Source organism: Vigna unguiculata, chromosome 1, assembly GCF_004118075.2.
Source record: "Vigna unguiculata cultivar IT97K-499-35 chromosome 1, ASM411807v1, whole genome shotgun sequence".
Classification (NCBI taxonomy): Eukaryota; Viridiplantae; Streptophyta; class Magnoliopsida; order Fabales; family Fabaceae; genus Vigna; species Vigna unguiculata.
Window position 1 is genome coordinate 33,988,289 of NC_040279.1, and position 27,416 is coordinate 34,015,704.

Below are 27,416 nucleotides of genomic sequence, written 5' to 3' on the forward strand. Positions count from 1 at the left end.
TTGAATACTAAATAAATATTTTTTACTAAATATTTAATTGAAAATATCAATTTATTAGATATTTAAAACTTAGTTTTTTAACAATAATAATAAAATCATACTCCTGGAACTCTGGCACCAATAATTGTGTTCTCCGTATTTTAATTCTGAAACAAATATCAAGTTTGTTTTTGCTATGTTTTTTTTTTCAATAAGTACATAACGCTCTCTATGTTATTTAGTACTGTTTTCAATATTTTTCAATAATATTTTACCATTTAAACATTTATTTTCTAGATTTGTGTGATATTTTGTTGAAATTCTCTAATATCAAATATTTTCAGTAGTTTTAATTTTGATATAGTCATCCCTAGCTTAATTTATCAGTCCAATGGTAAAAATACAGGGGAGATGGGTATAGATTTACTTTCACATTTTTAAAATACATTGACCCATATGTTTTATCAAAATTTTCTCCAAAAGCTATTGTTATTTTGCCATTTTTATCCTAATTTCTCTATTGATATAAATATTAAATTGACATTTTTATAGATTATCTAAATAAGTTATCACGATTTTATTAAAAAAAATAAAGAAAAGAAAAAATACGGAAGATCACACCAAATATATATGATAAAATTACATCACGTAGCTAAAAAAATAACTACTATAAAAAAAAAACATATTTTTCTTCACAAATTACTTTGAACTTCATATAGGAAAGGACAATTTTCTTGACATATTAAAAAAAATTATTAGTAATCCTCTTACATCCCAAAAAATGCTTCTAATTTTTAGAGTTTTTTGCTTTTAAAGATTAAGTATTAATTTTTTGTGACATATCTCTACCTGGATTCTCTAATATGAAGTGGGTCACCATCTTTTTTATTATTAGAATTTTTTCTCTCATCACATATTAGTCTATTTGTAAATTATTTTCAATTCCTTTTAAAAATGAGATTCCATATATGTCAAATAATTTAAATTGCAGGTAAATTATACTATGATAATTTTAGTTGTTGTTATATTCACAATAAGAGTGACATTTTAAAAAAAAAAACAATCAAGGAATCAGATTCAACGTGCGTACCATCATCTAGATTCTTACAAAGAGAAGATCTATTCACAATGCAAATATTATTATGATTATCTACAACTAAATCAAACTATGACTGAGCAATAGGATGCACCTCCATCACAGACATTGTTATATGGTCCACCATAGACTCCATTTAGAGATGACAACGGATTGGGTCAAATACAACTAATGTCTACCTGACTCGCAACAGAAAATCTGATCTATTACATTGTCATTGTCAGGTGACACAATATCATCTTAACACGTGACAAAATTTTAAGTTTTTTTAAAAGATTTAAAAAAAATAAAAAATTAAATTATAAAAATCATTAGCTAACAGATAATACTTCTTTAACGTTATTAGTACGGTACTAATAGAAATGATTTGAGACAAATAAAAAAAATGATCAAACTAATATTTCCTGTAAAAAATTGGAACCAAAAATAGTTTTGGACATGGATACAATGATCTCACATGGACAAACCAGTATTTATGTGAATACAATGCTTAAATTCACTTCTGCTGGTAATTTGTTGATATTACACACATGGATAAAAAATCTTTTTTAAAACTCACAATTAGTTTTTAGATGAGTATTCTTTGAATAATGAAACGAGTAACGAGTCAATTTTTTTTTTTACTGATTCTACACAATATAAACTATCCTTGTTGGAGCCATCCATAGTCAAAAAATTTTAAAATTAAAAAAAATTCATTCAATATTAAATATAATCTAATTATTACTAAAAAGTTCTAATTTACATTTTGCAATAATAAGAGTTAAAGCTTAATTATTATAAAACAGTATTAGCATTATCCTAGATAATAACTAATTAAAGTTTTTATAAGTAACGAATACTTTCCGTTATAATAGAAACATATACATATCATCAAAGAAAAAAAAAACTTAAACTTCTAAAAACTGAAAAATTAGATGTGCAATTACTTTTTTATAGAAATCAAGATTATGCATCCACATATAGTTGTAAAAATATAAACTTGTGAACATTATCATATCAAGAAACCTTTATCAGTGTAACATACTAAAAACTTACACGAAGAGTTTTTTTTTTTTCTGAAAGAATTAAGGTTAATTCTAAGATGAAATACAATTTCAATAAAATTTGAACAGGCATCTTTAGGTCTTCAAGCTCACAAATGGCTCACCAATCACTGCAACTCCAAAACATGATATGTTTCCCTCAAAATTTGAAGTCAGATTTCAAGGGATATATGTTAATCTGATAACTGTGCATGCAAAGTAGAAGTGTTACCAAAAGTATATTACATTTTATGAAGTAATTTATAGATGGTGTGATAGAAGGAAAAGAAAATATAAATGGATATGTGGGTACTGTAAACCTAGGATTCACTTGCACATGTTGCCACAAACACATGCACAGAGCAGTTGTTATTCTCTGGTTGAGACACATACTACATATTCTGGTGTCCATAGGAGAAAACTGCATGTGTTTGAATTGATTGAGCTTTGCATTTGTTAATGGCATGTGACACTGTGGAGTGACAGCAAAGTTGATAATTACTAGTTGACAACAAGTGGTCCATCTTTGTCCCTGCTTCTGTGTAGTTACTTACTGCAATAAATTTCTCCTTCATTTTCTACTGTATATATCTTGTTATCATGACCTACTAACTAAACCCTTGTTTTTGCTTTTCCCCTTAGATTGAGGCATTCTACCACCTCACGGGAAAGATCATTTTTTCAAAACCCAGAAAGGAAAAGTTGACCAAACAATCAATTTCATCAAGTAACCTATAACTTTCAAGAATTACATCAAATGAAATTCAAAAGATCCAATTTTTAATTCTAATTCTAAACATGAATCATAATGTTTAATTCCATATCATTGAAAAAGTAAAATCGGATATAGGTCATTAACTCCTTATAAGAACATTACAATTGCAAGATTAACTCTAATAATTAAAATATAATTATTTACAAAACAATAACTAAATTAAACACATAAAATAAAGTATTCTTAAATTCCATAAGTTTAAATTATTTTTCATAGGGTTAAATATGTTTTTGATCCCTTAACTTTCAGTGAATTTTGTAATTAGTCCATTTCAAAATTTTAAACTAATTTAGTCTTTCATTTTTTAAAATACGTGAATTTAGTCATTTTAATCAAATTTTGTTAGATTTATTTGATGTTTTGTACTCATTTTAGGATTGTATTTGAGTTATTTATACTAGTTGACACATTTTTATTTTAATGTTAAGTCAAATACTATTATGAAATGTGTTTGAAATACCAAGTAAACTTAACAAAATTTGATTAAAATGATTAAATCCACATATTTCTCGAAAGATAAAGGACTAAACTGATTTAAAATTTCAAAATTGACTAATTCCAAAATTTACTGAAAATTAAAGGACTAGAAACATATTTAAACATTTTGCATAATCTAACTCAAGCAGTAAGTGTTCTTTCTATCTTGATATATATATATTTTTGCTTAAAGCTTGTCTGTGACATGTTTCGTGGCCTTGATTCCAATTCATGGTGCGTCTTTTAATGATCAAAATGAATAGCTGGAATATGAAATATCATTTATTTTTTGTTATCATGCAAAATTACCTCACACTTGTCTAAAAAACAAGCATGCATGTAAAATTTAAGGACAGTTTTTCTCCAGCACATTTATGAAATTTGTTTGAGTATTTCAACTCAAATTTGAACATATCTTGATTTATTTAACTTTGAAGTAAATTCTTGACTATGAGTTGGTATTTTTGGAAACATTGTTGATGTCTCAATCAAAATTATGTATGAAAGAGAAGACATGTTGGGGGTAATGTGTTGAGTGAATTGCAGCTTAACAAGGTTTGGAAAGTTGTATATGTTGTCAAAAAGAAATTTCATAATCAAGAAGATTGGTCCCAGAATCGGTTTGTACAGAACTTGGTTTTGGGACCACCTGGTATCAGATAATCAAAGAGCCAAATAAAAAAGATACAAAGAAACTGCTAATGTGAGTTACTGTGAATGAAGACCAATTTCGTCTCAGGACAAAACGTCTTAATCCAATTCTATTTTATGTGAGGTTTTTTGTATTTGGTAGTCTAAAATTAAATATGAAAATATATACATAATTAAATTTAATCTGAGATATTTTTCTGCCGAAATTTGTGTAGGAAAAACACTCCTAATTATTTAATTAACTTTTCATGCAGTAAATTTATTAATTATATATATATATATATATATATATATATATATATATATATATATATCACCTTTTACCAAAAATTTGAAAATGGCGTTGCAAGAAAAGATGGAACAAAGTGGAAGAAGAAACTGCTGGAGGCCAGAAATAATTTAAGTATCTAAGATTTTATGTTTTCATATATGTATTTTTTTTTCAATAGATGGGGTAATTCATTTGTACTGTTTTATGATAAATTATATATTTTCTCAACAAAAAGTGAGTCAATCTAATGATATGATGGTTAGTATGTTATCTAAAGGACTATTTTGAATTGAAAAATATATTAATTTTTAAATCAAATATAAATAGTTGGTAAGTAAAATAATAATCAGTTAATATGTTTTTATATTTTTATTTAATGTAGTTCATTAAAATTATCCAGTTTTTTCGAGTACAGATGTTTATTTTATAATTTCAAATTATATATATTAAAAGTATTTATGTTTGTAATTATATATTAATATATATACTTTTTTACTTTTATAAAATATCTTCTTTACTGTATTATATTAAACTGAAGTGATATAAAAATAAGATACAGAAAGATGATAACTAGTATGAAATGATTATTCTCTTCATTAATTATTAATTATTGTGATGCTGATATGATATAATGAATTAATGAGATATTTCTAATTTAAAAGTTATATTAGTAAAGAGAATGTTAATTAGTGTCGTAAAGACACGTGTTAAGGAATGTGTATTAATATTATAATTTACATCGAAAGTTAAAATAATTAAATATATTAATTAAAATAGTATAAATGTATATTACAAATTTTTTAAAAATAAAAATATCTTTTTAATTTTTAGACAATATCTTTTTAATACAAAATAAAGAGTTTGAAATTTTTAAAGTCTTTCCTCAAAATTGACATATTAATCGTTTCTTTTTTTATAATTTTAAATGTTCAACACTAATTCTTTCTTGATTTTTTTTAATTTAAACGTTCTAATATTTAATTATATTTAAAAGTTAAAACATATTTATTTTATTATTTATTTTTATTAATAAATATTAAATAAAATATTATAGTATTTATGGATATTTTTATCTTTTAATTAAAATAAAATTATATTAATAATTATTAAATCAAATTTTAGTTAATATCATATTTAATTATATATTTTTGTAAGATTTCATATTAACTATGTCAGTATCCTTAGGACTGGTTAGCAAAATCCTGTTAGAAAATTGACATTGTTTTCTTTTCTTATCATTATCATTATATTGTGACTATAAGATCGTAATACCAATCTTCACCGTAATTTTTCGTATTTTATTTTATTACCTAAATTCTCCCTGTGTGTAAACACAGATTAATTTTCTAATGGTGTGGTGACACTGAATAAACATTAATATTATATACAAGCAATCAGGCCAAGGGATTCAAAATTTGCCCAATAATATATAATATATACTTTATCTTTTGGGCCATGGGAATTAAAACTAATTGGACATGTAAAACTATTAGGATTTTCTTCCTGCACCCCCAATTTTTCCTCCTACATCCTCAACTTTTTCATAATTTCCCTTTGTAGTTACCGGCTTTTAGAAGTCGGAGTTACTGATATTCAGAAGTTAGAGTTATCGGCTTTCAGATTCCGGTGTTACCGATTTTTAGAACTCGGTGTTACCGACTTTCAGAATTTGATTTTATCAATTTTCAAGATATAAACAGTGACAAAACATGAATAAAAAATTTAGGGGTGCCAAATTTAATTTTTTTATTTATAAATTAATTTTCTAGTTAAATAAAAAGTTCTCCATTTTCTTTACTTAAACCATTTGTATAGAGTGATTCACGTATGCACTTTTCAATTTCTAATATTTCTAAATCATTGAATTCACGCAACCGAGGTATTCTAGTTCCTATTCCAAATAAATTTTATCCAACTAATTCATTACATGTAGCAGAATTTGTAATGCAACCCAAGATATATTCATAAATTTTACCATTTCAGCATAAAACACAACAACATTTAAATTTCATAATTTAAGGTCATACTATTTTGGGTAAAACTTAATTTGGAAGAACCATCACAAGAGAATCATACATTTAAGATACATAAATTATAATAAAATATTAATGATTTATGACAGATATTGAGATAATCATTCATCTCCTTACTTTTCTTTTTTACTTTAATATTTTCTTGATGACTTATTGATAAATAATTTTATTATAACCAGAGATAGAACCTTAATCGCTTTTATCAACCAACATCCATCAATTTTTTATTTTTTATTTTTAAACAATAAAGATATACAACTAAAAAATATATAAACAAAATTATTAAAAATTTTCTTAAACTTAATATAAATAATATAATTATATTTATAATTTTAAAATATATAAATATATATATATATATATATATATATATATACATGTATATATATATATATACATATATATAATTAAAAATAAAAATTGGAGTTATCGACTTTTAGAAATCGGTATTATTGACTTTCAGAATCTGGTGTTAATAGTTTTCAGAAATTGGTGTTACCGACTTTCAGAAATTGATGTTACCGACTTTCAGAAATCGGGATATTAAATTTCATTATGGCGGATGCGGGCTGCAGAAATATTTAATTTATAATTTATTTTTATTTTTTTTTGAAAGATATAATTGTGAAGAAAAATTGGGGGTGCAAGAAGAAAAACCCAAACTGTTAACAGAAAAACCCAAGTCCAAAAAGAGTACTTGCCCAAAATATTTGGACTCAACTGTCTAATCCATACCGTGTCCAATACGCGATTCGCCTAAACCAAATTACAATCTTTGAATTCAACTTCTGGAGCTTTAGTTTGATCAAATCCAACTATGTTCTACCTGTCGCCATTCATTTTCAATTTTCCACTTTATGGTTGTAAGTTGCAACTTTGACATCTACCTTTGTGACATTTAATTTTTGCAATTTATGAAAATATTAAAAAATGAGTAAAAAGAGTTAAAAATAAATAGAAAAGCGAATAAAGAAAAAGATGTTATGGAAATGGCGGAGACTTTGGGGTGGAGAGGGAAGGGAAGGAAGAGAAAAATAGCATTGTGGTGTTGTGTGGTTGGGTGGCGTTGACGCGGTCGAGAAGAGAGAGTGGAAGGGAGAAAGGAATAAATAAATTACGTGTTGTAAGAAAAAGGTTAGATTATTAGTTAGATAATATTATTATAAGGAGAAGAAGACGACGCGGGGAGTCTCTGGTTTCCACCGACATCCCTTCCTTCCTCTTCTCTTTTCAATCCCTTTTCCCTTTTCCTTCACCTCCATTCTCAATGGCTGATAATGAGAAGCAGCCCAATAACGAGGAGGCAAGTCCTTTTCTCCACCAGCCCAAATCCCAACCAACTTCGCCACCCGACACTCCCGAGTTTCTCCTCGGATGGACTGCAGATGGGCTTCCCTTGGGCCATGGCAGCGTCGTTGGCCAGCCCATGGGCCGAGCCCCCTGGAACTCCTCCATCTGCGCTTGTCTCGGCCAGAACGATCACTTCTGCAGCAGCGATCTCGAAGTTTGTGAGTTCTCCCATCCTCCCTCACTTGCCTATTTCATTTCAACGTTTTTCCGCATTCATAATTTAGGGATGAATGTTTCGTGTTAGCTTTCTATTTCGCCTCTTAGGATGTTGTTTGTTTATAATTCTTTTGGAATGAATGCTGTGTATTTCGGCGATTTCAACTGCAAGATCTAGATTCTATTGTATTGTATGTATGTATGTATGTATTTATATCACGTGCTCCATTTAGATTTCCTATTCCAAAACCATTGGCATCAGTGAAACATTTGTTACTGTGTTTCTACCATATAGTTGGGTTGGTTTTGTGTTTTAATCAGGTGCTATTGCTGTTTTTGTGAAGAAAAGTTGATTGTGGGTTTTGGGCGTTCCGTTCTCTTTTATGTGTTTTCGATCTGGATTCATAAAACATTTATTTACTTTGAAATTTTGTGATTTGCTAGGTCTTCTTGGGAGTGTGGCTCCTTGTGTGCTGTATGGAAGCAATGTTGAGAGACTTGGATCGGCTCCCGGGACGTTTGCTAATCACTGCTTGCCTTATTCTGGACTGTACGTAATTGGGAATTCCTGCTTTGGTTGGAATTGCCTTGCACCGTGGTTTTCTTACCCTAGCCGAACTGCTATTCGTCGGAGGTTCAATTTAGAGGTATGTTACTCTTTTATTCTTTGCCCTTTGTAATGTAACTAAGGGTGTAATGTGTTAAGTGGGCAAAGGGGTAGTCATTGCCAGCATGACCGTGGGGGGAAATTGGTGGGAACTTCATTGCAAGCTGCAGTCAAATAAAATGAGAGAAGGGTAGAGAGGGGAGGTAAGGAAGTAGGATAAAGGACTGCAAAGGATAGATCAGGTTGTTTCTCAAATCAAATTCCCTATGCTACTGTATATTTTTCCCCTTCAGATTAGTCTTGTAATCCCCCTCTATATTGCTGCTGAAATCCCACTGATACTGGGGGTTCAATTTGTAGCATTACATAGCAGATAGTACATACCATTTTCCCGCGTGATCCTGTCCACTTAATATCACAAGTGTTTTGTATCTGATAATATGACGCACCTGACCCCTAAGACTGTTATCTGGACTTGGTTATTAATTGATAAGCCTTTGTACTTAATTTCTTTTATATATCAGCTATAAATAATTAACACTACCTTGAGAAATGGTGTAGCAGTACAACCCAAGTAGGCTAGTTTCAACATATAAACTGGGTTGTCTACTCTGTCAAGCATGAAAGTTCGGGTTCCTTATCTTTATATAATAAGATATTTTAGCCTTGTAACTAGGGATGGCAACGGGTCGGGTCGGGCACGGATAGTGCCTACCCGCAACCCGACCCGCAAAAAAATCCGCCCGTTACCTCCTGTTTACCCGTCGGGTATCCACTTAAAAAATACTCGCGGATATTTTTAAAACCCACGGGTACCTGTGGATATCCGATACCCGCAAATTTTTAAAAAAATATGTGTTTTATAAATTTTTTAATATAAAATTATAAAAATAAAATATAAATTAAATTAAATTTTAATTATATTATAATTATAATTAAATCGGACATAATAAAATATACTATTACTTATAATTTTAATTAAATTTAACTTAATAAAATATAAATTAAATTTTAATTTTAAATTTTTGCGGGTAACGGGTACCCGCGGGTATAAATAGTATGATACCCGTACCCGACCCGTTTATAAGCAGGTATTAAAATATCCGTTACCCACTACCCGCGAGTAATAAATACCCGCGAGTAGTAACTATCCGTCGCGGATTTTATCCGCGGATATCCGCGGGCACGGATATTTTTGCCATCCCTACTTGTAACTCATCATCGCTGTTTAACAAATGCCTTGTAACTCAGCATCGCTGTTTAACAAATCTTTCCAAACTTGTGATCCTAAAGTTGATTTGAGAATTTTGGTTATGTTGACTCTTCTTCGTACGTTTGGTTGCATATGTTACAATTGTCTATTTAGTTTTGGTACAATGAGGTATATGACGAGTGTGGTGAACCTGTGTTTAGTATAATTTTTTGTGACTTGTATTAAGAAAGTAGCTTTAGTCTGTATGTAGCCTTGCTTTATGAAATTGAAATGTGTCAATTATGAATTACCAAGGAAACAGTCCTATTATTAGGAGGTGATTTGGATTAACAGAATAACTTTGGTATTTATGTAGACTTTGTTGGGGTTTAATTGGTAACTTAGTGGTACGCTTGAAGTTTTGTTGAAAGTTCAATTTAACTTAAGGTGTACTCAATGTCGAACTTGTAATGCTTAAAATTACTTGGTGTCCTCTAGTACTATTTTATGTATGATGTCATGTGTAAGTGAGATTTTCCTTTATCCACTTCCTGTTTTTTCTCCTTATAATTTGCCACTCTCCCTCATACACAAAAACCACATCCCTAAGTTATGAAAAAAATCATATCTTATATAAATCATTTATTGTTCTTGGCAATCAGGGAACTTGCGAAGCACTTAATAGGTCATGTGGGTGCTGTGGAAGCATTTTGGAAGATGAGGCACAACGTGAACAATGTGAGTCAGCATGTGACTTGGCAACTCATGTCTTCTGTCATGTGTGTGCTCTTTGTCAAGAGGGTCGTGAGCTCCGTCGTAGGTTACCTCATCCTGGTTTTAATGCTCAACCGGTACTGTTTATGATTCCCCAGCCGAGCAGACCATGGGACGTGGAGCTTGAAGATTCTCCATCATCTTGGAAGTGCTATTCTTGTGTATGTCACTGTTGTCTCTATAATTTGATGTTGAACCATGTTATGACTTCATCTAAAAAGGGTCCTGGCTTCTTTTTTTTTACAAATAAGAACATTAAACCTATCAATTCTGTTTGCCTCCCTATTATTTTGTATCATATATAGATTTGAATCATATGGGAGAAATTTCTCCCAGTGCCTATGTCTATGCGTAACTACTATTTAGTTAATGAACTGAATGAAAAAATATGCTACATTAAGTGCTTAATTCTTGTATGGTTATGTACTTTTAGGCTTGTTTCTTCAGGCTTAAATATTGAAAGGAAGTGTGATGTGAACAATTGTAATTCCTCAGTATTTGCATTGGAAATGTATTCAACACCTATTTTATTACTGAACATGTCTATCTACGGCCTTTACTTTTACGCCTTTCCTTTTTGGAGGACAACAAATGGAGTTGTGCTTTCAATAGCAGAATCACAAGCTTTTAGTTAAATAAATTAGCAGTTTTTTTTGGCTTTGTTAGTTAATGCTTTCCATTTCGGAAACTTTCGAAATTTTTTGTTTAAGAAGATTGAATTTAGGATCAGTAAAATCAACAATATATGGGCTATCTAGAGAATTGTGGAGTGAACTAAGAGTAACAACTGTAAATAATTTTCTATCTCGCACTTTATAATAAATATTGAAAAATCTGCACCTAAATATTGAATATGACTAACTTGTTCCAGTGTAAGTAAAAATAATACATAACATGAGAAACGAATATTTTAACATAAATACGTTAAAACGAGTCTAACTCAAATTTAAGATAAAATCAACGGAACCAACCAAAATGCTGTGGTTGTTATAGATTTTGGATCCCGTGTGAAAGAAAGAAATATTCTATCTCATCCGAAATATTCTACTTCAGATGAATCAAAGTATTCAAAGCATTCAATGTTATTTAATATCCAACTACATAGTGACTCTCCAAAGCCTTTCTTATGGCCACCACTCTGTACTCTATCCCTTCACAGTTAGTATTATTTTGACCCCTAACAAATTATTACTCACATATCACAAATAAAATTTTACACACTTTACACTTACTAATACAAAAATTTTAATGATCAAAATATCTCTAAAATTGAATTGAAGTACTGTGAAAAAACATTTTCCTTTTCTCTATCCTTCTCTATTCTTGTTGAACCCTCTCAACACCTTAAACCATGAGACGCCATCTTCACATCCCTAAAAATATTAAGTTAGACTCCTTTAACCTCTTGATCCCTAATCTTCCTCCCCCTTCTCTCTCTCTCTCCACATACCTTTTCCTATGCCATTTAATAAACATTTTAAGAAAAATGTCTTAAATTTTAGTTTTCCGCTCTATTTGTATTATTGTCTTAAATTTTAATGTTACACCTCGTCTTCATTATTCCTTACATTTTTTACGTATAATTTTCCTCTCCTCTTTTATTCTCCATAACAAGTTACAGAATTTCGTCTTGATTTAATTACCAAGGTGAATCTATGTGTTGCCTTTGTTCGTCAATGTATGAAATAACTTCTTTTAGCGTTAACAAAAATCACTTTCTGAGAAGATACACCTATTTCAGAAAGTAACTTTCGTGTTAATAGTTTTGGACATTTTTGTGTTTATATGTTTACAATTCAATAAGGTAATGTCAACTACTTATATTTATTTATTTTGTCTCAACTTTATTGTCGTTCCCTTCTTCTTCAAATGACACTAAGTAGAAAAAAAAAAAGTCTTTTGTAGAAGAATAAAGGGTTTAGATGAAATTTAAACAAAATACTGGAGATGCAGGAAGCAATCATCTTTATCCTAAGTCACGGACTAAGATTGGGCTGTTAGAGATAGCGAGGCCCATTATTTAAAAAGTGCTTCCTCCATCCATTAGGGTTTTTTGTATTTGGAGCAGCCTTCTGGTTCGTTAGTATCCGTTAGGGATTTTGCACTTGCAGCGTCATTCCCTGCACTACACACAAAACGGTGCGTGTCACCCCCAAAATCGATAGCGTGTTTTGCATACACTATGACTTCTTCTCGACTCGATTTTTTTGCCATTTGTGTGGGACAATGCTAATTGTTCCTTCCCGTGAGTACGCTCAATGCCCTTTGTGCAAAACTCTCCGAGATATAGAAGGTCAAACCCTTTTTTTTTTCTTTCAAATCAATGCGCTTATTTTACTTTCGTAACGTGTTTTCGAATTTTCTTAATTCTATATTTCTGTGTTGACATGCATAAATTATATATCACTTTCCTCACTTGATCTTTCGCTGTGTTCAGATATTCGTGATAAGGAAATAAGTTACACAATTGATGCTGAGGTATGTTTAATTTCTCTTACCTCACATGACGGTGAATTATTATTATTATTGTTTATATGCCAGTGTTCTGTTTCTGGGACTTACGTATGTTGCTTCATGCACTTCTTTTAAAAGAAAAATGTACATGTCTACCTCCACTATGACTTCACACACGACTCACAAATTCATGGTAGACTTTTTATAATTTTTTGTTTTTGTGGTATGTGTAATTAAATAACCGTTCTGGTGTGTGTTTGCATGGGCTCATGTTGAAGAAATAATAATCTGTTCTTGCCAACTTTTTAACAGAGCGTTTTGAATAAGTGATTATATCCCTAGAAACAGCTTATTTCGTGTACTCTCCTAGGCCTACCTTGATTTGCTCTGTCCTGGCGGGAATTGGTGAAGAGACAATGTTATTGGAGTTATTTTTTTTTTGTTTGAAACTAATGTTAGGCATTGCTCCTTCACTGCTCGTTGTTGTAATACCAATTATTTAAAACATCACTTGGTTGTATTGCATTGAAGTAACATCAAAATATTGAAGAGCATTCAAGTTTTATCTATGCATGTTCAGATATCTTGTTATTAGAGTTTGATTAGTTATTGGAGTTTGGAATGATAGAAAGCAGAGGTGAAGTGATATTGTGAAGATACTGACACAGTTGGTTAGGATTGCTAACTTTTTAGGTTCTAAATTTCCTAACAGTGGTAGTTGCTTTGCAACAGCTTAGCTGACCAGCTTGAGTGACAGATTGCAGTTGATCTCATATAAGTGAAATGAGCCAAATTTGTGATTTATGATGACCATGAACATAGTCACTTTATGTAGACCATTGGCAATTGTTCTTTAAAAGCAATCTTGTGTTTGGCAGGAGATCAGAAGAGAGCTTGGAATGGAAATAATTGAGGAACAAAAGGTGCAATTGTCTAAGGTAATGCATCATTCAATATTAAAAATAGCTTGGTATCTTAGAAGATATTTGTATGATTTAAATGTTATTGTTTCTTACGTACTATTTCTTGACAGGTTAATAAGAAATGTGAAAAATGTGGTCATGATGAAGCTAACTTTTATACGAGACAGGTACGTTAGACTTCATAACGTAGATTTGACAATTTCATTTGAGTCTTATTTATAGTCTAGAATTTTTTATTTCAATCATTCTATTTTCAGATGAGATCAGCAGATGAAGGACAAACTACTTTTTATACATGTACCCGTTGTGGTCATCAATCTCAGGAGAATTAGTATTTATTTTAAGAAATGTATTGGGAAAAATATCTTTCGGAGGAATGTATTAGGAAAAATAGAATGATCTTCTTTTGTACAAGAGAAAATGAAAGAAAAAAAAGTTATTTTCTTTCTGTTTTGGTAGTGTAGATAAATGAAAGATATGATAGACACTTTAAATTGAGGATTCAGATGAATTTTGATTCTGTTAATTTTTTGTTATATTCTTATACAGAGTCTTCAAAATATATGATGGACATTTGATGTTTTAAATATATTTGAAAAAAAAGAAGTAATACATTAACATTGGTGTGTATGTTTAATGTTTAGCCGTGTGTGTATTTTTAATATTCAGTAAAAGATAGGTCACAGAATTAAAAAATTAAAAAACTTTACAGTGAATCTGGATTCAAAATTTAGATGTTGTAACTAATTGTTGGATAAAATTATAATTATGATTATTGTTATGTATAAGCATTCTTTTTTATTTTTCTAATGCAATATAAATAATATAATTACAAAAAGGAAACTTTTAGTAAATATTTTTGCATTACTTATATTTTTTATAAGATTTAATTATTTAATTTGTCAAAATTAACGAGGAAATTAATTTTATTATTAGAAACAAATCTGCCTTAATTTTATAATTTTTTTTTCATCTAAAACTATTTTTGTTATATAGAGTGTATTAGGTAAATAAAACAACAGAAAGAAAAATTTAATTGAAACATAAAAAAATTTTAATTTTTTTCTTTCCAAGACTTAAGAAATATGGCCTCCGAAAATTCCTTCTTAAAAATGCAAAATCATAATAAAACTCTTTCAACCCTATGATCGGATTAAATAAAGAAAATCATCTACTCTTCTGCAAGGTTCATCATATATGATCATTCTATTATTCTCTAAACAGATAATAATACATGATGTGTATTTAGTAAAGCAATATACTAATTCTTCTTTAATTGAAATAAATACAAAAATGTTAAATATTTTAAGATAACTTATTTTAAGAGTTTCTAATTTATAAATCATAAATTATTTTTGCTAATGTTTAACTTATAGTTTGTTGAATTTCCTTTAATCATTTATATTTTAATACACTTTTCTTATCAATTTTTTCCAAATTTTAAATTAAAAAACATTAACAATACAAATGAAGACAACATATTTAATCATGTGATGCTACGTAAAAATCAAGCATAATAAATATTATAAAAAAGAAATTTAATTCATTAGTTTAAATTAATAAATAACAAAATTATTTTTATAAAAAATAAGTTAAATTAAATTTGATTAACACTTATTAAGTAAACTCACTAAAAAATTGATTAAACGAAAAAACATATAGAACTTTTAAAAAGTAATTAGAAATATACTTAAAAAGTTTATAACAATTTAGTTATTTTAAAAGAGTCTAACATTGTTTTTATTTAAAAGAACAACTATCATTAATTTATCAAATAGTTTACCAAACTTCCTACAAAACTCTATTCATTATTACCTAATTTAGTAACTAGTTTTCAGAAACAATCCCTCGTAAGACGTCATTTCAATTTAAATTGAACAGTCACGATGATAGAAATCCAGATTGCAGTGCCTTAAAAAAGATAAAACGATTTTATTTTAAGCCTGTTATCTGTCAACCGAACATTATTCTACTTACCATGGAGCAATAATGAACTGTAATCACTAGAGAGAAGATTGTAGCTACTGCTTTAGTTCCCTTAGCCAAAGGAGCTTGGGTCTTCAGGGAAAAATATTTGGTAATCCTATATACTTTTAAAATTCTAAGTTTCGCTTTTCTAAACTCGTCAACCAAAAAGAATCAGATATGAATGATCAGTTAGGGAGAAAGATGGTGATTTAACCATGAAGCACTAATTTATGCGGCTAAGGTTTCTATCAGTAATACACGGGTAGAAAAGATCAAAATCAACGTCATGCAAGACTCCACGGAAGAAGAAGCTTTATCTAAATAGTACAATTTAAACCATAGAACATAAACCGAGTACAGAGTCTACTCTCCAGGTGCAGAAACACCTTGCTTCAGTCTCTCCTTCTTCATCTTTTTCTTTGAAACAGGCTTCTTTTTTCTAGGAGGGAGGGTCTTCTGTGCATACGTGTAGAGCACAAAATTTCCAACGAGGAATGTCAACAGCAACCCACCAACAACCAGGAGGACAATTAAGCCTGGGTTGAACCCTTGGTTTGAGGCCTAAGTATAACAAAACAAAAAGCACTGAGAAAAAATGAATGGCAAATAAAATAAAAATGCACTTATATAAAAAGGAAAAATAGACAAGCAATTCATCACAGATAACAACTGTTACTGAGTCACCAACATGTGAATTATAGTCCTCTTGAAGGATGAGTCGCTTATTTATAAAACTACAGCTGCAGAACAATCAAATGATTGAACTTGTTTGAGAATGATTGATAAAAGAGGTTATCATCAATAAGGAAGGTGCAATATAGTTGAGAAAGCTTGATACACTAAACAGGCATAGATTTGACTCCTCTAATGTGAGGAGATGTACTTAAAAAGATAAATTGCACTTAAAACCATTGATTACAAAATCAGTGATTGAGAACTGTGATAAAAGCAAATACATATGTAACAAAATCAAAAGTCCAGTACAGTCTGAACCATTGATTTTCTAATTAATGGTTATTATTCCACTTTATCCTCTAAGGTGTGTTCCGCTAAGTTCTGAGAAATCAAACCCAATATGTCGAAGGATTGATGTGAACTGCAATACATAGAACATTGCAGAAATGATACAAAATACTTTTTAAAACTATTTCGAAGCACAATTTGGAAGGTAGGGGATAGAATAGAACCCTTAAAAAAATTCAACTCATTCCTTCCATCATATAATCTCGAAAAACGTTATTCCACTGAGACAAACCCCATCATTTGCTGATAAGTTGTGGAAAAGGGTTTAATTGTATGAAGTTAAGACTAACCACAAACCATTTGCTATGTAATATTGCTAACATCTAGAATCCAAAACATTGATTGGCCCCAACATCAAAGTATACAAGACAGCAACGCAATGAATAACAAACAAAATTTAACCTACATAAAAACACTTGACACCACGATTTACGAAAACGTAGCTCCACCAGATCACAGTACTAATGCAACAAACAATAGATTTGCGTAACACAACAGTCATTAATATAAACAATCCGACAATCACATATAAGTCGTTTAATCTGAACAAGAAATTTACCTGATCAAAATCCTAACTGAAGAGCTGAACGATGAATATTTTTTTTAAAAGAAAAGGAATCCTAATTTAATTTTCACTAAATCTGTAACATTAGAATCACTGATAATTGGGAACATTGAAAAGATCAATGACGGAAGAAAAAAAATCAAGCAAAATGCTAAAGAATTCCCAATTCCAAAGATCTGAGAATAAAACACGACAGGACCACACATGAAAGGTTCGATCCATAACTTTAAGACCTAATTAAACCGTGGAAAACGTGGAAGAAGGAACATTGTGCAGGAATCGATTAAGATGAGATGTAAAGTAATAAGCGATGATGAAATTGAAGGTTTGCAAAAGTAATTGGAAGTGTACCACTCGATCGAACGAAGGAGGAACTTTATCTGCGAACTCGAAGTCATCGGCCATGGCTGACGCTGAAAACTCGCGTTTCTGTCAAAACAAACGGAGATTCCAATGCAGATTTGAACCACACCTCGAAGAAGGTTCCAGAAACCACCCACGGCCCATGGGTTTATTTAATTTGAACCGACCAAATCGATTCTTTTTAAAAAAAAAAAAAAACGAGTGAGTTTAGTTTTTGAAATTACATATGATATTCTGTTAATGCTTGCAATTAAAAAAAAAATCAGTTTTTAATTCTTTTAGATTTTTATTTATTTATTTTTCGTTGAAATTTTAAATAAAAACAACAACATATTTTTCAAAATAAAATTAAAAGGTTTAATTTCAATTGTTTAAAATTCCTTAGAAATAATATAATTCTGGACGTATATTGATTATCTAATTTTATTTTCATTGGAATTTATTACTGCGGACATTTGTATTATGGGATAATCTATCATTAACGTTTATTAGTGAAACATTTATATAATTTTTAAATTATGTTTTCTTAATTTATCATTAAAAGAAAATTAATAGTGGACATAGGAATATATAAATATATATAGTAGAAAAAAATTATAAATTGAACTTATTTTTCATATAGAAACTATTTAAATAAGATTTTTTTTTTTAAATAGTGGCCACAAAAGTAGTAATATAACATATTGTTTAAATATTTCCCACTATAATCATTAATGAGCTTACTTTTTTACTTTCAAAATTTGGGAATAATTGATGATTTTTTTTATACAGAAAATAAAATTTCAAGTAAAGTACGTAGCTTGAATGGATAGATAGAAATTGTAATTAAAAAAGAAGAATGATTAATGTTATGATAAAGATTGCCTAAATTCGTTCAAATAACAGTGTGTGTGCACGTGTAAGAAATATTGATACTAATAAATGATGTTTTTACTTTTTTCCTTTTGTTTCCATAAGCGGTGTGTGTACAAAGAAAGTATAGATAGGACAGGGTAGGGTTGAAGCAGGTGCAAAACCATTGTTCCATTGATGTAATAAGAACAAAGAAGCCAGACATGACACCAATAACGATTTCTCCGGTCACATATGCCAACAAAAAACAATGGAACAGCTTGTGAATTCTTGAAACCCCACTTGTGAGGAAAAACCACATCATAGTTGTAGGGTCCCTCCTTCTGTTGTCTGTGTTTATCTTCTTCCTGCTTTATCTACCTAACTAGTATCAAACTCATTAACTAAGCCTCCACATTTGGTTCCAATAACAACCTTCCCTTTTATTGCATACCAAACAAAAAGGAGATCGAAGAAATCACAATTCAGATTGCACCACCTACCTCTCTCGTTATGCTTTTATTAACATACAATTATTTCGCTATGACATGTTATATCACATGTGGCGGCTCCTCATATGGACCATAACTCATTTTTGGTGGATTTCTGAGGCCACAGTTTTAGCCCAGAACCGAAGATGTTTCTTCATATTTGCAGATGAACAACGTTTCGGAATTTTCAAGTTTAGTAGTGGGGAATCTGGTCTCTTTATAAGCCATGCCTCTGATAAATATGGTCTCATGATATCTCTCTTTTCTTCCTCTGCTTCCGTGTAATGTCCTTCAACCGTTTCTTTTGAATCCATAACACCGAGTCTCTGCAACCCGGGAACAACGCTCATCATTCTCGGGCTTAGATACTCTTTGTTGAATGTGAAACCAAGATCCATAAAACCCTTTACTTCATCAAGTTCTAGTTCCCCAAATGTTCTGCAGCTTACGGATTTCTGCAGTTTCCTTGCACTAGTAACCGGATTCCTCGATTTTCTGTCACGGTTTTGACTTGATGGGGAGGTTGAGTGTGAACGAGTTTTGTTACCCACCAACAAAAGCTCCATTCTGGCCAATCTTTCCTTTGTTTCTTCTTCTTCTTCATTGTTGATTGAACCATCCTTTTGCGTAAATAAAAACAAAGTAGAAAGAATGGTCATGACATGAATAAAAAACGAACTCATAATACCGAATAGATAGAATGCTGAGAAGTACTGACTCTGACTGCTTTTCAGTTATATTATACCTGAAGAAGCACAGATATTGACTCTGATGAGAGTGGTTTCTCTGAAGAAGCTGATTCATCCGCTGAAGTTTCTTCATCTGGTGGAGGTGGTGAAGAAAGAATGAAGGATGAGCAAGACGCAGATTCTGATGTGGGAATAGGTTTTTCTTCATCTGGTGGAGATGGTAAGGAAGTAACTGATGCTGTTGGACTTGGTTGTGAGAAGAAAATGAGTTTGTGAAACCAAAGACTATCCATTTCTTCTATAGTACATAGAAAGTTTTTGTTTTCCATTGCTTATGTTTGTGTTTGTGTGTGTGTCTGAGAGAGAGTGAGATTTGCGTATGAGAAGGCTGAAGAGAGTAGTGGCCTGTCGGCAAGTGTGGTGGTGGTGAAAAGAAAGAGAAGTAGAGAAGCGAGTGAAGGCAAATGAACGTGGAGAAGTGTGTGGGACAACCTTGGACAACTAAGGGTGTGGTCACCATGGACATGGGACGTGGATTCTAAACTCCACAACTTCTATGCTGATAAAAAGACTGTTCTGTCCATGCTTCAAAAACAGAATACGATGCTCCATGCATGTCAAAATCATATGCTTGAACTAGTTAGATCTACCAATTTAAGTGGATTCATCATGATTCACTCTAGCATGAGATGAGACTAAGGCAAGACAAGGAACCAAATAAATGGTTTCTCCTTTAAGTCCAAAACTTACTTTAAGGTTGTAAAAAGAGCAAATATTCATGAAGATTAATGACCCAAAAATGGATTCGGGTATCTTGACATTACAGTTGTCATACCAACAAAATCTGATTTGCTAGCTGGTTAAGTTCAATCTAGAGTCACGATGGGGGGTATTCCGACATGGAAAGGTGCTACTAATTGCATGATTGGTTTCACCCAGAGACACCACTTATGGGATAATGCACTAGTCAAGTAATAGTGACAAAAAACCAAACTGTTCTTTTTATCACTTGTAGTCTTCTCATCCTTGATGTGACATTTGGACGCTACTAAGCAAATTCATCCTTGTAAATCATGACTCCTTGTCCTCACCTAACACGACAAGTAAGTTAACTTTACAAGAGGATTTTCATGTTTATATGTTTCTATGTTCTCTTCAACGATATGACGGGGTTCATATTGATATTTAAACGTTATGCAAACGATTATTTAATGGAAAACTTCTGGTTTGAACCTCATAAACAAGTGTGATTGGGTATCACAGAAAAGATTACTATCTTAAGTAGTTCAGAAATTTCTTTTGAACTTCTAAATAATAATGCACATTAGATTTTACTGTATTAGCGGAACAAATTAATGCATGGAACCAAGAGATTGACACAATATTACAATTTCACTGCTAAAAATCTGGTGCTCAATAGAATCAATACTAGTTGAAGTTGTGATGTTTTTATGTGGCAATTCTAATTATACAACACTAGGAGGTGGATGACTTGATGAGTTTGCCTCTGTTTTCATCGCATGCTCCAACTCTTCTACAATTTCTCCTTCACTAGAGGAACGAGTGTTTTCACGTAGCCCTGAAGAAAACTCAGGGGCACTCTTATTTTCTTGGCTCCATTCTGAAGACATGTTTATGTGGTTAAAGCTAAAAGACTTCACAAGTTTTTGTTGCTTTCTCCTTCTCTCCCTCACCTCAACATGCCACTGCCTCAGAATTTTAGCCAAGGCTTTGCTCTTCACCTGTGACCCCATCTGTAACAAATCCAATGTTAGGACACTAAACTGTTTGGGATTCACTTTAAAATCAATTTTATAAAAGTTAACCAAAACACACTCTCTCACACTATTACATGAATGTGTCTTTATAGAGTTTACCTGTGCCACTAGTGCATAGAGGGGAAGAGTTACATAGCTGCATAGGACTTGAACTGCCACCCTGAGGAAATAGTAAATCAAAATATCACTTAGGATCAAGAAAATTCACTCCAGGAGAATCAACATGCCAAAAGAAAGAAATTAGAATAAACTTTAGGTGGTCATTACGCTATCACCACCCTTATGACTGTAAATGTTCTGTGTTCGTGGTGGCAAGAATTTATTCCAAACTGTGTCTGTCAACCAAGAAAACAACAGAGAAATAAAGAGAAGGGTGTTAAAGGTAATACATATATTGGATCAATAATGTTGATTTTTTTTAGCAAGTAGATAGAGAGAACTTACTGATACCCATATAAAGAAGGCAAGCTCGAACGCATTCTGTCATGATCAAATTAAAATCTTAGTTTAATCAGTGATTCAATGTGTCATGTCATCACGGATATCACTGCAATTATTCGTGTCATATATACATGTTCATAGATAGAAGAAGGTTTACCACAAATAAAGTGTAATGCAGAAGTGTTAACACGAATCCTGGATGGCCAAACCAGAAGAATTCGTCACTTGGACAAACAAGTGGTGTTCCTTTTGTAACACTGTTGACATCTTTCATCTGAAGAGCCATTTCGTCTACTATGACTTCAAGTTTAGCTCCTACAATCAGAACTAGCTGAAAATCAAAATTCAAGAAAGCTGAATTAGAAGCCATGCAGATTCATTATTAGTTAGGACAAAAGAAGATGCAACATTCTTGTTACTCACCAAGAGGGGAATATAGGATAACCAGAGATATACATGCCAGCCTGATATAGTTCACAGAGAGAAAAATAACTTGTGACTTAGACATAGGAAAAGCTTTTTAAGAAATGGAGATGAAAGAGTAAAACATTCTAACCATGTACGTCCACGAGCAGAAAAATAACAACAGTGAACCACATCACGGGGCTGCAAAGTAACACACATAATAAATAAAATGTGATTAAGATGTGCTCAACACAAAACTGCAGTTGATTATTGGTTGGAATTAGATGAATGGACTGATAAAAGACATAAAATTTGGTTGGTAAGTAACAACCTAATGCTCACTATGATTCTGAAATCTTCCTCAAGTGACTGTTCAATGTAATTTTGGAAATCGAAGTTGCTGTTTCTAGCTGAAAAGTGAGCCTGAATGGTGCATGGAACATCTTAATTGGAGGTTTAACGGTAATAATAACAATAATAATCATGGTTTGACTGTAATAAATAACAATAATAATCATAGACTTGACTTTGATGTGTTAATGTGTACTTAACTGATATGAAACCATGCCTCAGGGTGAGGTAATCAACTTTTTCTACCGAATGAAAGAACTGTCTGAAAAAACATTTCTGTCCAAATTTCACAAATTCATAAACAACGTTAGCCAATAACAAACTATGATACAAAATCATTTCCTCGTTACATTTATTTAATGATGACTCAAAAAAATGCTTACAATCCAAAGAAACACTGGTGATGCAGTTGTAGTAGATATGTGGCGTCTTCCGAATGTTGTTTGCCTTGCGTATCTGAATCTATTAGGGTCTGATTGTGAATCACAAACGTTGAAGGGTCAATTAGCCAACAAAAAAAAAAAAAAAACTTCATAAGCTATGAAGCCCGGACACGACTCATCAATGGGCTTGTTAGACACGTATCGGACACCGACACTCGTATGATACTCATAGGATACATATTAGTAAAGTGTTCAATTTGAAAAATATTTTTTTTTGTCTTTAACTGATATTGACATGACTCAAACATAATATTAATAACCACAAATTCAATGATTTTCTAAAAATTACATAAACTTGTAAATTTATTATATAAGTTTCTATTATAATTATAAAAATAAAGAAAAAATATTATATTATCATTACTTTTCACTTTTTCTATATTAGATAAATAAATTATATTTATTTCTATGTTAGTTAATAATATCTTAGTTGAAAATTTAAAAATATATATATATATATATATATATATATATATATATATATATATAAATGTTGTGTCTCGTGTTCTATACTTTTCAATTTAGTTGTATCTTTGTGTCCGTGTCGTATCCGTGTCCAGACTTCATAGTTGATAAGACTTTGTCTATTCTATGATGCCAAATGAAATTGTTAGCATTATTGGAGAGGGAAGTCATGGAAACAGAAGAATGATTAATGAAAACGAAGAAAAAGACGTATAACCTATTGATATGATTGATGATGATACTTAAAACAAATTACAAGTATCGTTAAAATTGTGTGTGAGGATTTAATATTCAATTATTTTGTAGTGGTGATTATGCAGAGCAACGAGTATCGTTATCGTCACTGGTCACTGGTTCAACTTCAAGTCTTGATAATGATAACAACACAGAAGTGGGGACTTAGGAAAAACAGGGTCTCAATGAGTCAGAGCCATTAAAATGTTTGGTCCTCAAGGGGACCAAGTTTAAGTAGTTTTGACGCATCTATTCCGGCGTTTCGTGGAGATTAAACTACAACAATAGTATTATTTTCACGTCCAATCATTTTATATTTACTTTTTCTTTTTAATTTTCTTTTTTTTATAAATATAAAAAGTTAACATTTTTTTTAATAGTCAAAATACTTTTAAAAGTATATTGTCAAATGGTGGTGTAAAAAGTATTTTGGACAAAATAAATAGTAAGTTTAGAGGATTAAATATGAAAGGGAAAATAAATAGTAACTACCCAACATAAATAACCAAAAGACACAACACGAGAGAGAAAAAGTAAGTTTATAGGATTGAATATGAAAAATAATGAAGGATCTTTTTCTTTGTATGCAACAAAAATAAAATTATGGAACTGTAGGAAGTGGAAGACAAACAAATTGGGCAAAATAAGGCCCTTTCACTCATCCTAATTAAAAAAATGGGGACCCCGTTATACATTTATGATTAATTTCAGTTTTATTTATTATTAAATCAGTGTTTTTTTTTATGATATATATATATATATATATATATATATATATATATATATATATATATATATATATATATATTCACAAAGTAATGTTTTTTTTAAAGGAAGAATTTATGTACTTAAACCACCAATTATTTACATATATCATTCTTCTATTTTCTTTCCACGCTAGAGCATTAATATACAACATGTTTAATTTTTTTTTATAATTATGTTATTGATATGAAGTATTCATTAAACATTTTGAGTTTTATCGGTTGTTTATGAATTTAAGTTTGTATATTCCTTAATTATTATGAGAAAGTAAATGCATATGTTGTCAGCTGTATAAAAAATGTCTACTCGCATATTAAAAATTATAAATTATACCAAAAATGAAATAACTTAAAAAACATTAATTACTTTTTAAGTTCATAATAAAAAAAAATCTCTGAAATGAAGGCAATAATACGAAGAAGTTTGTAAAGAATAGCACCGCCCAAGAAAAAAATGATTTTTTTCCTCTCCATTTATTTTATTATAAAATCAAAACTTCATTCATCACCTTTTAAGTGTATGTTTTGGATTCTAGGCGTATGTAAAATTAATTAAAAAAACTAACTTACGAGAGTTTTGGCCAATGCTTTTAGTTGTACAAAAATTAATTTCAAGTACATAATTGATCTTATTGAAAAAATTTAGTTAAAACTCGTGTAAAAAAATCATTTAAATTTTTATCTTAGAAATAAACTCGTGTAAACAAATTCTGCATTATATAATTTAAACATAAAATTTTACTTATAATTTGTTACAGAATAAAAACATTTAAACATTCCTCTAAACTAAATTTTATTAAATCAATTTATTTCAAAATTATTTGCGTCAACACTCATTCAATACACTCTAACTTCTAAATTAAGGAAAGGATTACAAAACAGGTAGTACACCATAAATTACAGACTAGCAACTCAATGCAAAAATCAAATGATTAATTCTACGAATATAAAACTTTTTCTAAAATTTATGTTAGTAAATTTCATGATAAAGTAAAGCTTATCAAAACAAAGTGAATATTTAATTAGTCATTTGCTTAAAAACAACTTTACCGTTGGCAATTTCATATTCGATTGTCTGAGTCTCTTCATCCCAAGCTTTCCAGTGCCTCATCTGCAAATGTGATTCAAATGATATTGGAAAAAAACTCATAGAAGAATTCGTTTGCAATAAATAAATAAATAATAATTTATATTACAATTTGTTTTTAAGTGAATACTTTTATCAACAAACTATCACATTGTTACAAATTATTAACTTGCATAAGTAAGAACAAAATAATTTTATAGCCAACTAGCATAATGTTTTATTTAATTAAAAACCGTTAAACAATAATCAATCTCTAAATTATGATATGGTTGAGTTCAAAACAACGTAAATAATTTATATCATATTAAAAATTTCCAGAAAAAAATTATTTTTATACAAGTATACATGCAGGAGTAATTTATTATATTTTTATTTCGAGTAAATGACAACAAGATCTACATATGTTCAGGATTAATTCCATCCCATTGATTAACTCGAAATAAATTAATTTGAGAGTAAGTTCTTATGGGTCGTTAACATCTAAACTGTCCCATATTTTTATATGAAAACAAATTACATTTTTAAATAAAACCTTTAAATTAGTAAGTAATATTTTATATGAGATGCTATTATAATTATATTACCAAGGGGAATCGCATAATTATCCTGCATGTTTTTAAAACATACCATGCATTGTTTGCATTTGTTATTTCTGAATTAGATTTCTTGCAAAGTAATAGATAATTAGATTTTGAACTGGCATTAAAAGAAATAAAGACCAATTATCATGAAATATGTATCATAATCATAATTAGACATTTTTTTTTTATAATTATATAAGTAATACTAATTCACGATCTTATCTCAAATATAGAAACCTCCACAAAGCTTACAAAAGAAAAACCTAAAAAGTGAGATCTCAGGTTCTTGATTCTTACCTTAGCCCTTGCCAGAGAAACGGTGAGAAAACTGTACACAATTTGCATGACAGCAAGAACAAAGATGAACATGTGAAGTTGATGGATTCCATGTCTTGACACTAAAGCAACCTCACTTGCCTGCATATGTAAACAGAGTTAACACATTCAACTCGCTCAGTAACATTTGGGATATCATAAGATTGATTTGAAAGATTTCATCATACATTTTTGGCACTGCAAGAATCCAAAATTGCAGTATCATTGGTAATACGTTTTCGACATGGAAGCATGGTATCTGCAGCCCTCACTGGAATGCAGATTTCTATTATAGCGTCTTGAGTTACTGTCAACAACAGCGACATGAATCCTAAGATCATCAACTCTGCACAAAACACACACACAGGGATTAAACCTTATATTCGAATATCATAACACAATATAATAATACAACGCATTCATCTATTAACCTGATTTAAGCCTCTCTATTGCTTCCACCAAATCGCTCTTTCGATGTTTCCTCAGCCACTGTATTATGAGATGAATGAGATGCTCCAAGATGATTGAGATTGAGATAAGAATGAAGGAAACAAGGGCAATAGCCCAGGTTGGAGTGTGTTGTAAAGAATAACCGAGTGTTGCCATGTTCATCACCTAAAATTCTTGTTTTGTCTTTAGAGTTGAATCTTTCTATATATAAATTTGTTTAAGGGACCATTAAGTGTCTCCCTCATACACATCACTCTCAGTTATAGTTTTCAAAGTTGGACAATTTTTCAATCCATTCACATGCTTCATAATACGCGCCACTCATGTCTTTTCATGAATATTTTCGATCTAAAATCATTAAGTGATGTGCATACGTGACTTCTTCCCTTTTTCTAATTCCTGTCAGTTT

At 30.5% G+C, this 27,416-nt stretch overlaps 5 protein-coding genes across 6 annotated transcripts; 2 read left to right on the top strand and 3 right to left on the bottom strand.

Annotated features, from left to right (window-relative positions):
• The first annotated feature begins 7,291 nt into the window (after nucleotides 1-7,291).
• LOC114194165 (cell number regulator 8) lies at nucleotides 7,292-10,794 on the top strand. Its single transcript, XM_028084259.1, is given in 4 exon segments — nucleotides 7,292-7,815; nucleotides 8,258-8,460; nucleotides 10,275-10,476; nucleotides 10,479-10,794. Coding segments are annotated over 4 exon segments (681 nt in total). The 5' UTR covers nucleotides 7,292-7,574; the 3' UTR covers nucleotides 10,514-10,794.
• A 1,596-nt stretch (nucleotides 10,795-12,390) lies between these two features.
• On the top strand, nucleotides 12,391-14,325 carry LOC114180089 (DNA-directed RNA polymerase I subunit RPA12-like). The gene is given in 6 exon segments (XM_028066502.1): nucleotides 12,391-12,587; nucleotides 12,590-12,679; nucleotides 12,824-12,864; nucleotides 13,719-13,778; nucleotides 13,874-13,930; nucleotides 14,021-14,325. Coding segments are annotated over 6 exon segments (342 nt in total). The 5' UTR covers nucleotides 12,391-12,568; the 3' UTR covers nucleotides 14,096-14,325.
• A 1,595-nt stretch (nucleotides 14,326-15,920) lies between these two features.
• LOC114173254 (DNA-binding protein S1FA-like) lies at nucleotides 15,921-17,857 on the bottom strand. 2 transcript variants are annotated; one of them, XM_028057530.1, is made up of 3 exons: nucleotides 17,671-17,823; nucleotides 16,420-16,471; nucleotides 15,921-16,292 (listed from the first exon to the last, which is right to left on the bottom strand). In XM_028057530.1, the coding sequence occupies exons 1-3, from the start codon at nucleotides 17,715-17,717 to the stop codon at nucleotides 16,095-16,097; spliced, it is 297 nt and encodes a 98-aa protein (XP_027913331.1). In that variant the 5' UTR covers nucleotides 17,718-17,823; the 3' UTR covers nucleotides 15,921-16,094. The 2 variants fall into 2 exon arrangements, with proteins under 2 accessions (XP_027913331.1, XP_027913338.1); XM_028057537.1 differs by lacking the exon at nucleotides 16,420-16,471 and having other exon boundaries at nucleotides 17,671-17,857.
• An 823-nt stretch (nucleotides 17,858-18,680) lies between these two features.
• LOC114179926 lies at nucleotides 18,681-20,444 on the bottom strand. The gene is made up of 2 exons (XM_028066436.1): nucleotides 19,750-20,444; nucleotides 18,681-19,624 (listed from the first exon to the last, which is right to left on the bottom strand). Exons 1-2 carry the CDS (start codon nucleotides 20,020-20,022, stop codon nucleotides 19,103-19,105), a joined length of 795 nt encoding a protein of 264 aa, XP_027922237.1. The 5' UTR covers nucleotides 20,023-20,444; the 3' UTR covers nucleotides 18,681-19,102.
• A 622-nt stretch (nucleotides 20,445-21,066) lies between these two features.
• On the bottom strand, nucleotides 21,067-27,204 carry LOC114180741 (MLO-like protein 3). Its single transcript, XM_028067040.1, has 14 exons — nucleotides 26,989-27,204; nucleotides 26,746-26,903; nucleotides 26,540-26,659; nucleotides 25,625-25,685; nucleotides 23,052-23,140; nucleotides 22,870-22,944; nucleotides 22,649-22,740; nucleotides 22,469-22,518; nucleotides 22,336-22,376; nucleotides 22,070-22,243; nucleotides 21,916-21,951; nucleotides 21,739-21,806; nucleotides 21,571-21,631; nucleotides 21,067-21,447 (listed from the first exon to the last, which is right to left on the bottom strand). The coding sequence occupies exons 1-14, from the start codon at nucleotides 27,167-27,169 to the stop codon at nucleotides 21,160-21,162; spliced, it is 1,494 nt and encodes a 497-aa protein (XP_027922841.1). The 5' UTR covers nucleotides 27,170-27,204; the 3' UTR covers nucleotides 21,067-21,159.
• Nucleotides 27,205-27,416: the final 212 nt, after the last annotated feature.

What these genes read in the sequence shown, in the direction of transcription:
- LOC114179926 (XM_028066436.1), bottom strand. Translation starts at nt 20,022, where the DNA reads ATGGAAAACAAAAACTTTCTATGTACTATAGAAGAAATGGATAGTCTT. An exon ending in CAATATCTGTGCTTCTTCAG is followed by an intron (nt 19,625 to 19,749) that starts GTATAATATAAC and finishes TTTACGCAAAAG; the next exon opens with GATGGTTCAATCAACAATGA.
- LOC114180741 (XM_028067040.1), bottom strand. Translation starts at nt 27,169, where the DNA reads ATGAACATGGCAACACTCGGTTATTCTTTACAACACACTCCAACCTGG. An exon ending in TGAGGCATGGTTTCATATCA is followed by an intron (nt 22,741 to 22,869) that starts GTTAAGTACACA and finishes TGCACCATTCAG; the next exon opens with GCTCACTTTTCAGCTAGAAA. An exon ending in TCTGCTCGTGGACGTACATG is followed by an intron (nt 22,377 to 22,468) that starts GTTAGAATGTTT and finishes GAACTATATCAG; the next exon opens with GCTGGCATGTATATCTCTGG.
- LOC114173254 (XM_028057530.1), bottom strand. Translation starts at nt 17,717, where the DNA reads ATGACTTCGAGTTCGCAGATAAAGTTCCTCCTTCGTTCGATCGAGTG. An exon ending in CTCCTTCGTTCGATCGAGTG is followed by an intron (nt 16,472 to 17,670) that starts GTACACTTCCAA and finishes ATTGTTCTGCAG; the next exon opens with CTGTAGTTTTATAAATAAGC. An exon ending in AAGAGGACTATAATTCACAT is followed by an intron (nt 16,293 to 16,419) that starts GTTGGTGACTCA and finishes TGTTATACTTAG; the next exon opens with GCCTCAAACCAAGGGTTCAA.